Consider the following 11098-nt stretch of genomic DNA (forward strand, 5'->3'; position numbering starts at 1 on the left):
CAGTGCTGGTCTGTAAAAGGGAAGCTGCTGCTTTGTCAAGCTCATGGTGAAACCATTGATTGCATGTAACTAGGGAAAAACAGATATGGCTTCCTCTAAGATCCTTCACAGTTGTACCACTCAGAAACGTAGTACCATCGTTAACAGGCTTCACATTCTCTTCCACATCACGGCCACACTGTTGTTGCTTTACTACCCGGTCTCACATTTCTTTGATGGAAATAACTTGCCAGCTTTAGCATGGGCTCTCATGACCCTGTCTGAGCTCATTTTCACCCTCATTTCGGGGCTTACGCTGGCCTTTCGCTGGCAGCCTCTGTCTCGTAGGGTCTCTGTGGACGAAATTCCTGCTGACATGGATTTGCAGGGCTTGATGTGTTTGTATGCACAGCTGACCCGCAAAAGGAGCCTACTGTGGAGGCTATGAACACAGTGTTATCAGCCTTAGCACTTGATTAACCTCCGGAGAAGTTAGCTGTGTATCTTTCGGATGATGGGGGTTCTTATATTACCTTGTATGCTCTAAAAGAAGCTTTTAGGTTTGCTACGTGTTGGCTTCCATTTTGTAAGAAGTATGGAATCAAGACAAGGTGCCCCGAGGTACTCTTTTCCTCGTTAGCAAAGTATGAACAGCTTCCTACGACTGATGAATTTAGTACAGAGAATGAGGAACTTGAAGTTAGTGCTATTAATTGGTTCAACTAGCCTCTTCTGTTTCTCCTATATCCCAATCAATATTTTATTGTTTCATGTTTTCCTTGGACCTTGATTACTCATCGTCTCAATTCTGCTTGGACCTTCCTCTTCCACATCTTGTCAGAATCCTTTGTTTCATTTCTTGACATTACTCCATGATCATCACTGCAGATGAAATACAGATTGTTCAAGAGAAATGTTGAGAAAGTTTGCGAAGAAGCATGCATATATGCTGTACAGGATCGGCCTGCTCACGTTTGAGGTATGCAAATGATTGTACCAGCCGGATTTCTAATTTCACTGAATAATCCACCAAGGGTGAGCACGTTAGTGATAAAAAACCATTCATATTGTGATATAAACGCCAATGAATCTTCTAATATTCTTAAAAGCATTTGACTAGGATCAGAGATGCCTTAATGGAATGTCTTGACAGCTTTTGGTTGATATTAAGGCAACTCAATCAGGAAAACAAAAAGACAACATAGAAAAGAAAAGAAAAAAAACTGATAAAAGGAACCAAAAATATATGATGGCAAAGCTACTTCGGCTGCGATGCACTTCGCAACAGATAAAGCTTTTAGATGCTTGTTATATTATATCTTGGTTGATTGCTATCTTGTTGTAGATTATACATGGTGATACTGATATGAAGGATGAAGACAGAACTAAAATGCCTCTCCTTGTTTATGTCTCTCGTGAAAGAAGACCTTCTAAACCTCATCGTTTCAAAGCTGGAGCTCTCAATGCGCTTGTAAGTAGTAGCTCTTTGTATCCTTGGCACTCCCGTGTGCTTGATTGCTAAGTGCTAACTGGCGCTTGTATTGCAGCTTCGAGTTTCAGAAAAATTTAGCAATGGCCCCTGCCTCTTGGTATTGGACTGTGACATGTACTGCAATGATCCTACTTCTCCTAAACAAGCAATGTGCTTTCATCTCGATCCAGAAATGTCTCCATCTTTAGCTTTCGTTCAATTCCCACAGATGTTCTATAATATCAGCAAGAATGACATATATGATAATCAAGCCCGATCAGCTTACAGGCTACCATTCTTTGCCTCTGTGTTAAACCGAAGACAGCACTTCTTTGTAGTCAATATTTATTAGTAGTAACATTTTCTATTTTCGTAACAACTTTGTCAAATTTTGTATCTAATGACTCAGATAAAATGGCAAGGAATGGATGGGATAAGAGGGCCATCACTTTCAGGTACCGGCTTTTCCCTAAAGAGGAATGCATCATATGGAAGTCCTAATCTTGAAGGTATCATGCAATATCTGTTTTCCAGTTGCTTAGGCTATCCTGCAACGTTCGTAAACATATAGTTTATTATTAAAGGTTTTATTTTTTTTGCTAGACAGGCATCTCTTTGAGCCTCAAAGCAGTTTTGGTATGTCTAGCAAGTTCACAGATTCGCAGAAAATTTAGCAGTGAACAAGAAATTGCCAGATTTGAAGGTCCATCAGATGATATCTTAAAAGAAGCGAACTTTTGGCCTCCTGTGACTATGAAAGAAACACAAAATGGGGTGAAGAGGCAAGTATCTTACCGTCACGGAGTATAATTTATCTTTTTAGAGCTTGATTTTTTGGATCAAATAAATGAAGCCTAAAGAAATGATTGTTGGGTACAGATAGGTTTCTCCTATGAAAGTCTGTTAGAGAGCGCATTTACAGGGTACCTTCTGCACTGCAGAGGGTGGACTTCGGTTTATCTTTGTCCAACCAGGCCATGTTTTCTGGGTTGCACCACTAGTGACATGAAGGATGCCATAGTTCTACTTGTGAAATGGGGCTCTGGGTTGTTGCAAATCGGTTTTCAGGATTCAGTCCTCTCTCGTATGGCGTCTCAAGGCTGTCCATTCTTCAAAGCATGTGCTACGGATATTTTATATTTCAACCCCCTTTTGCCATTGCTTTCCTGATATATGGCATAGTTCCCAATTGTGTTTCTTGAAAGGCATTCCCTTGTAACCCAAGGTAAAGTCCCCAATCAATCTGTCTTCTGGCATTTGGCATATCTTTTCTTGCCATTATCTGCTGCAATGAATTACCAAGAAGAGTTTTAACATGTCATATTGTTGTTGTCTGCTGTCTTTTCGACTGTTTATCTATCTGCACTAGGACAGCAGCTACAGGAGGTTTTATCTGATGGAGGCAAAATATGGACATGTTGGAATTAACAGAGAATTTGGGTGATAAAGTCAGTTTCTGGTAGCCTATTTGGATGCCTAGACCTTTCAATGAAACGGTTGGGAGTGAAGAAAACCACTTCCAGGCTAACACATAAGGCAGTGGACAAAGAAAAGCTCGAAAAATACGAAAAGGGTGAGTTCGATTTCCAGGGGGCTACAATGTTCACGGTTCCATTGTCAGTCCTGGTCATATTGAACATGGAATGCTTCATTGCTCGAATAAGGGGAGTTATCATCAGAAAGAATTATGGCGAGATGTTTGGTAAGATTTTTCTCTCCTTGTTCATCATGGTTCTTAGCTATCCCATGATTGAAGGATTACTGAAAAAGAGCAAAAAGGAGCAGTGAGAACTTAGGGGCAAGGGAGATTCCTAAGCAGATATGTCTGTTTTCATAATTTTATATTAAATCATAATTTTATTATATTTTCAAAATATTATTGAATTTTACAATTTAAATTAATTTAGTTATGGATATGAACAATCTAATTTATTTTTTTAATCATGTATATATTAAGTTAATTTTTTAATCCTAGAAGTTATTTACACTTTAACCAGTGCCTCGACCGGGTCCACACCCAAACCGGTTAACTTGGGGAGAAGATAAAAGGAAATTAAAAAATATAGACCGCCTAAACCCAATTCAAATTATACGGCCAAAAGAAAAAACCCGATTCAAATTCTTTCAAAACACTTTTGCTTCGCACTCTCACTTGCTCTTGCCGGAGCCCGAAAATGGATCCACCGCCGATTACTCTAATAATAGTTCAGGGCCCACGTCAAGGGGAAACAATCGGATTCCCACCCGGATCCACCATCCGGATCGGGCGGATAATGCGCGGCAACAACGTCCCAATCAAAGACGCCGGCGTTTCTTCGAAGCACCTCACAATTGAATCTGAATCGGGAAAATGGATCCTCCGAGATCTCGGATCCTCTAACGGCACGGCTCTTAATTCCATTGTGCTTCCAGCCGAAACTCCATTTGATCTCCACGACGGCGATACGTTGAAGCTGGGAGAGACTACGTCGATCCTGATCAAGATTGACGGCAGGGGAGAGGAGGTGGCGGAGAGCCGGAGAAGGAACCCGCCAAGGAGAGGTAAGGCTTTGAAGAGCGAAACGGAGAGTTTTAATAAAGCATTGGATAATTTAGAAAAGAAAGAAAATGTTAGGGCTGCGAGGAATAAGAAGAATGAAGATTCTGTGAATTGCGGGTTAGTTATCCAGAAGGTTCCGGAAAAGCGAGAAACTGAGCCGAAAAAAGGGAGAGGCCACCTCCGGGGGAGGAAAAAGAATCAGCAGGAAGAAAAATTAGATGAAAAAGAAACAAACTTGATAGCAAACGATGGAACTTTTCACATAAAAGATGGCGTGGATGAAGAAGAGGAGTCGAGCTCGTTGCAAAACAAGGATATTAATGTAGGAAAAGATGAAGAGAAAGTGGAGGATTCGAAGAATGGGGTTAAGGAGAGTTGTGATGAAGGGATAGATGCGAATTTGGAGAAGAGGACATTAAGGAGAGTTCCGGAAAACCAGGAAATTGAGGTGAAAAAAGGGAGAGGCCGCACTAGGGGGAGGAAAAAGAATCAGCAGGAAGAGAATTTAGAGGAAAAAGAACCAAACTTGAGGGAAAAAGATGGAATTAATGTAAGAAAAGATGAAGAGAAAGTGGAAGATTTGAAGAATGAGGTTAAGGAGGGTTGTGATGGAAGGGTGGAGGTGGATTTGGAGAAGATGACATTAGGGGAGTGGTTTGATTACTTGGAGGTTCATTTTCCTAAGCAGATAATCGAGGCAACAGAGCAGATGATTGAGGGTATGAGGAAGAAAGCTGAAAGGGTTCGGGAGTACATGGCGGAGCAGAAGAAGGAGAAGGGTAAAGTTGCTGTGGGGTAAAGGTAGGTATCAAGCACTTTGCTTTGTGGTGATTAGTGACTTAAGCAAAATGTGCTTAATTTTTTTACTGTTGAAGTTTGAATTTTTTGCTGATATATATTTTTTCAGTATGGTTTTGAATGTATATATTTCTGCTTCATGCATTTCTCAGTGTCAGAAACTTTGAGATGATTCTGACAGAAATGTGGGTTGTGTGTTCCTAGAGCAGAGCCTTAGTAAACAAACAGAAATATTGTCCTGATGATTTGATTAGATAGTGTGATAATGGGAAACTTTTGGCAAGTAAGCTGGCAGTTTGTCTACACAATGATTGCATATCTTTATATTTAGTTTGATGACATTGATTTTGTCACATTACTCTTCATATCAAGAATCAAGATGATTGCTTTATGGCGATTTCCAACCAATCTTCCTGCAGCCATGAAACTGTGATATTCTGTGGCCTCTAAGGAATGCTGTTGCCTTTGCCATTTTACTTTTAAAAACTGTCAAATGTAGCTACCTTGATGTATGCCAAGTAGCTAGTGAGTATTAATGCTTGAATTGTCTGTGTTCTTATTAAGTGTTTGTGTGAATCAAAGTCATTTTGTTCTTTAGGATATGTGTTGCTTAAGTCGCATCTATTTTTGAGGAATACTGATTTTAGAGCTTGGTGTTTGGTAAGTTCTCTCTGAATGAATGGATTATGGCTTCTAAGAGAAAATTGGAACTGTCTATACGATATCATATGCCATAATGAAGTTCTTTATGTCTAGTACTAGGCGTGGTGATATATGCCACCCCATGGCTTCCTTTATAAAGAAAGGAAATCCCAAGGCTTCCTCAACGTATTCCTTGACAATCTTTAGTATTTTAAAGTTATTATTGGACTTGTAATCAGCTGAACCTTTCCACAATGGCAACAAAATTGGATGAAAATCCTTAGCATTCCTTTATGTTTGCTGCTTCATTCACTGGTATTTCTTCTCGAGAGTGGCATGTATGCATTGTTTATTTTAGTAATTGCATCTGCTGGTTACTTTAGAAATGATTTAATGATTTATTTTGCGTTTGTCATATATTCTTACAAGTTCTCTTTGTTTGTATTTTGTTATTTATCAGAGTACTTGTGAGCGTTATGTGGCTCTGTTCCTGACTTTTAGAAGATAGGCCCCTGATGAAATTGTCTCAGAATTCTCCGTCGGACTGCACATTACATTATGAAGCCACTGAGTATATAGAGCTAATGACTAGATGATTTGGGTAACTGCTTTTCTTTCAACCTGGAAATGTGCTAACAGACAGGTTGTTACTACAGTGAATTCTGGGAAATTATAGGTTCTGAATGAAACCTCTGCCAAAAATAAAAGGCTACTCAACATCCATCAAAAATTGTAAAATTTAACCTAGTGGAGATTTAGTGTTGCAATCCTTGAAACATGTATGTCATTTCATGACCCTGAGATCAAATATACAGTAAAGGGAGCACATTATGTATATGTATGGATTATAATATTTTGTAATATTGATTGTCAATATATTTGTATTCTGAGAACTTTGATCCCATTTCATATTTTTTCTGGTATATTTACAGTTCAAGAAATTTGATACTATTCCCCTATATGTAAATTATACACTTCGTAGAGAAAAAGGCCCGTTGACTACAACAGAAAGTTTGATAGGTTGGTCAAAACTGGATTTGATGGGACTTGGGTGCCGAGCTACCCCAATCGACCAACAAGAAATATAACAGTGAAAGGCGGGCTAGAAATTTCTCCTTAAAATTTCATATATTCACCAATTGAGCTGATATATGATATTATACGACTTCTGCCTATCATAATCCAGGCTTGGCAACTTCCTTCTGCTAGCCCATAGACAACACGAGGTCTTTTACTTTTCATTCTTGGCGTGACTGCAATAATCGCAAGAGTCCTCCATCTTGTAAAAACTTGTAAGTATCTTGTCAACTTTATTTGGAAAATTACCTTTCCAATATAAACTTGTAAAGATAGAGCTTAGAATTTTCGAAGGATTGATATATTTACTTAAAACAAATGAATTTTCTTCATGTCAATATCTAGTCAACTTAGGAGGCCGCCAAAATTTACTAAGTTATTGACTGGTAACGCTATCAGTATCGCTCTCTGTTCCTGATACTTTTAATGAAGTCTCCTAAGAAACGTTTGCAAGAAATATCTTTATTGCTTTTCTCTTTCGTGACTTTCTCACCACGCATGTCTCACCTTTGAGTAGTTATATATATATTCGAAGGGAAGGTGATAATTTCACTATTGAACTGACAACAAGCAGATCAACTGGAGGAGCAAAGGGAGCTGAGAAAAGCCATGGCGAGCTTAAGCTCTCTTCCTCTCCATCTCTGCCATGTCCACAAGTTCACAATGATCATCAACAGATCCCACGCACTCCTCCATTCAATCGCCATAGCTTTCTTGATATACTACAGGGTTTCTTTTCTTTTCCAAGAATCTAGAACCAGAACCACGCCCATTATACCATGGCTTGTAGTTTTTGCTTCCGAGTTGCTTCTTTCTTTCATATGGCTCCTTGGAAGAGCTTATGCTTGGCGTCCTGTTTCTCGGACTGTATTTCCCGAGAGGTTGCCAAATGATGACAACCTTCCAGCCATTGATGTTTTTATTTGCACCACGAATCCAGATAAGGAGCCCACGGTTGGGGTTATGAATACTTTGTTATCAGCTATGGCTCTTGATTATCCACCAGATAAGCTCCACGTGTATCTTTCGGATGATGGTGGTTATCCTACAACTTTACGTGGTATGAGGGAGGCATGGAAATTTGCCAGGTGGTGGCTTCCATTTTGCAGGAGGTATGATATCAAGACAAGGTGCCCTGAGGCTTATTTAAATTCAAGAGCTGAGAATGACCATGCTGACTCCAAAAGTTCCGAGTTCATGGCAGAAAGGCAAAAAATTAAGGTTTGCTAACAGCTCATGGCTTCTACTTTTACAACTAAATTTGAACTTGGGGCCTCCTTTTTGAAAAGCCTATTGTATTATCTGCCACGAAAATGATGGTTGATTCAAGTGATTTTTGGTGCAGGAACAATATGAATTGTTCAAGGAACGTGTAATGAGATCTGGAGAAGATAGTAAATCATTGGCAGAGGTGTCCACACTGCTCGCGATCACCCTTCTTGCATTGAGGTATCTTTGTTCCACCTGTACATATGCTATAGCATGAGTGGCTTTAATGACTAAAGACTTCAAGCACAAAATGAAAATGGCAGAAAAAAGAGCATCATTCTCTCTAGATAAGGAAATCCTAAGGAAAGATGTGGCTGCAACGTGTTGCACCTCAATCTCATGTAATGAAATCCAATCAAGGCTGCCCAAATGGTTAGTTCCCCTCTTTAACTTTAAGGGGTGGCTTCTTGCTTGACTGGGATTAAAATCAACCCCTTAGTGTAGATCAATGCCAATGACAAGAGTGAGCACTCAAATCTAGGTAGGCTGCAGGGGGGGTAACCAGTAGCACTTTTTCTTCCAGAGAATGGAAGTCTAAAGAAAGAATAATTATACCAAGAGAAGAAGTTGTTCACAAATGGTATGAGAGGCTGTCAAAATTTATGCAGGTCATACAGGAACATTCCAAAGAGGGATTGCAGGAAGACCAAATTAAGATGCCTCTCCTTGTCTATGTTTCTCGTGAGAAAAGGACTTCTCATTCCCACCATTTCAAGGCTGGAGCCGTCAATGTCCTTGTATTACTCTTTCTCTCGACACATATATATGACATCACCCTTTCTATATACATGTTTCCGAATGACTTGTTCTTAAACTTGCAGCTTAGGGTCTCTGCAGTGTTGAGCAACTCCCCTTACATTCTGATGCTTGGCTGTGATATGTATTGCAATGACCCGACCTCGGCTAGGCAAGCAATGTGTTTCCACTTTGATCCTCAGATGTCTCCCTCTCTTGCATTTGTTCAGTTCCCTCAGACATTCCATGACATAAGTAAAAATGATATCTATGACAGTGAGGTCAGGTCAGCGTACACGGTATGAGAGTTGAAATTTTGGATGTTTTGTTTAGAGCTTTGTCATCGAAGCCTTAAATGAAGCAAAATCTAGATTGAACTTAAAGACAATTTGATGTTGAACAATTGCAGATAATGTGGCCTGGCTTGGATGGATTGAAAGGACCAGTCCTGTCTGGCACCAATTTTTACATTAAAAGGGAGGCATTATGCGGCAATTCAATTCAAAAAGGTTAGCTTGCTCGTCAAACATCTAGCTTCATTATATTCTTTTCTTTTTATCCCTATTTATATTCATGAAACATTGAATGAATATTTCTTTTGCAAAACTAACAGGTTTTGACCTTAGAGAACTTAAGAATTCCTTCGGCCCTTCCAATGAGTTCATTAAATCCCTTCGTCAAAACTATAAGCCTAATTTCAACAATGATGGGGAATTTTCAATCATGCTTCTGGAGGAGGCCAGAGTTTTATCCTCTTGCTCCTATGAAGATAATACAGAATGGGGTAAAGAGGCAAGTATATTGCTACACTGATCACAAAGAAGAAATGATAATCCTTTATTTATATTCAATGATTGTTAACATTGACAGGAGGCAAAATTAAAATTTCTTTGTTATCCAGGTAGGTTTTCTGTATGATGCAGTAGCAGAAGATTACCTCACAGGGTTTACTTTACAATGCAAGGGTTGGATATCAGCTTATGTTTCTCCATCAAGGCCCCAGTTCCTAGGCACTTCTACCACAAACTTAAATGACCTATTGACTCAAGGTATAAGATGGGGGTCAGGGTTGGTTGATGTAGCTATCTCAAGGTTTTGCCCTCTCTTATACGGACCACCAAGGACATCTTTCCTGCACAGCATGTGCTATGCGGAGCTGTCGCTGTTCCCTGTCCTTTACTGCCTGCCTCTTTGGTGCTTTGCCACTATCCCTCAAATTTGTCTGCTGCATGGCATTCCTTTGTATCCGGAGGTAAGGTGTAAAGCAAAAGAAAAGACATTACATCAAATGACTTCCCCTGGGCTAATGTGTTCCTTCTTTCTTTTATCTCACAGGTTTCAGATCCATATTTTAGTGTATTCTTGTTCATATTCGTATCAGCCCTTTCAAAGCATTTACATGAGGTTCTCATAACTGGAAGACCAATTCGTAAATGGGTCAATGAACAGAGGATATGGATGATAAAATCGGTTACATGCCATTTATATGGAAGCGTGGATGCCATATTGAAAAAGCTTGGCCTGAGGGAAGCCAGTTTCTTGACCACCAATAAAGTCGCGGACGACGAACAAATCAAGCTATACCAGGAAGGTAAATTTGATTTCAGAGCGTCAACCCTTTTTCTTGCTCCATTGGTTACGATAATACTAGTGAACATGGCCTCATTTGCTGGGGGAGTTGTTAGAACCATGGTCGTGGGAGATTGGAAGGAGATGTTTGGACAAGTTTTCCTCTCGTTTTACATCATAGTCATGAATTATGGAATTATCGACGGGATGATAGTGAGGAAGGGCAAGGGTCGCATTCCTCATCCTGTCATTGGGTTATGTGTTGCATTTTCATTGATTTTATTGTCATTGGGATCTCTCATCATCACTTGGACTTTATTGTGAGCTTAAGATGATGTGTAGGTTATGTTACTTGGGTAAATACCGCCTAATTATTTGTATTTCTGTTCAAAACCATCTTAATTAATCAAACCTTTTATGCTTAACAGTGCTAATTAAGGTGGACTTAGCACTTAAAAAGGTTCCTTCTCTACCTTTCATTCAATTTCATGTTGCTCTTGTTTTAGTTGTTTTGACAATTAAAATAATAATAAATTTTACGTTCTTGAATTATAATAGAATAGTAATTAGAATTTGACATAATATCTAAAAATATTTACAAACTATTGAAGAAAATTTAAATAAATTTTTATTTTTTATTACGTTTAATCAAGTTCTTATTTGTTTATTCTGAATGAAATAAATTCTTATAATTAATAGTTGATTAATTATAGTTAATCAAAATAATAAATGTGATTTTATAATCTTGTGGTGCTTATGCAATATGTTAACTTGTTATAGTCGAGGGTGACATTGTATATTCATGTGATTATGTGATAAACTCACCTTATGACAATTCAACGCCACATCAACTTTGATTAATAGTAATGACTTCATAAAAACTTATTTAATTTAAAATAAAAATATAAAAATATTAAATTTAATAAAAAATAAATGTTTATTTAAATTTTTTAAATAATTTATAAATTTTTTTAAATTAATTTATCTTAAAATATTATATTCCAAGTGATATATATATA

The 11098-nt window shown here is 38.5% G+C and overlaps 2 protein-coding genes and 1 pseudogene across 4 annotated transcripts; all 3 read left to right on the top strand.

Moving 5' to 3' along the window:
• Nucleotides 1-52: 52 nt before the first annotated feature.
• LOC110422117 (quillaic acid 3-O-glycosyltransferase CSL1-like) lies at nucleotides 53-3251 on the top strand (annotated as a pseudogene). The gene is made up of 8 exons (XR_016351545.1): nucleotides 53-678; nucleotides 875-958; nucleotides 1325-1450; nucleotides 1527-1757; nucleotides 1860-1959; nucleotides 2058-2236; nucleotides 2330-2688; nucleotides 2781-3251. The product of XR_016351545.1 is annotated as a quillaic acid 3-O-glycosyltransferase CSL1-like (transcript).
• A 289-nt stretch (nucleotides 3252-3540) lies between these two features.
• LOC110421659 (SMAD/FHA domain-containing protein) lies at nucleotides 3541-6322 on the top strand. Its single transcript, XM_021435302.1, has 2 exons — nucleotides 3541-4790; nucleotides 5890-6322. Exon 1 carries the CDS (start codon nucleotides 3625-3627, stop codon nucleotides 4786-4788), a length of 1164 nt encoding a protein of 387 aa, XP_021290977.1. The 5' UTR covers nucleotides 3541-3624; the 3' UTR covers nucleotides 4789-4790; nucleotides 5890-6322.
• Nucleotides 6323-7073: 751 nt separating this feature from the next.
• Nucleotides 7074-10504, top strand: LOC110421607 (quillaic acid 3-O-glycosyltransferase CSL1-like). Of its 2 annotated transcripts, XM_089784449.1 has the most exons (8): nucleotides 7074-7727; nucleotides 7852-7900; nucleotides 8340-8512; nucleotides 8597-8809; nucleotides 8920-9019; nucleotides 9124-9306; nucleotides 9416-9762; nucleotides 9846-10504. In XM_089784449.1, exons 1-8 carry the CDS (start codon nucleotides 7116-7118, stop codon nucleotides 10401-10403), a joined length of 2235 nt encoding a protein of 744 aa, XP_089640575.1. In that variant the 5' UTR covers nucleotides 7074-7115; the 3' UTR covers nucleotides 10404-10504. The 2 variants fall into 2 exon arrangements, with proteins under 2 accessions (XP_089640575.1, XP_089640574.1); XM_089784448.1 differs by lacking the exons at nucleotides 7074-7727; nucleotides 7852-7900 and adding an exon at nucleotides 7938-7955 and having other exon boundaries at nucleotides 8384-8512.
• Nucleotides 10505-11098: the final 594 nt, after the last annotated feature.

The sequence above is a fragment of the Theobroma umbraticum genome, unplaced genomic scaffold (genome assembly GCF_002168275.2).
Source record: "Theobroma umbraticum cultivar Fairchild unplaced genomic scaffold, ASM216827v3 scaffold_130.0, whole genome shotgun sequence".
NCBI classification, from domain to species: Eukaryota; Viridiplantae; Streptophyta; class Magnoliopsida; order Malvales; family Malvaceae; genus Theobroma; species Theobroma umbraticum.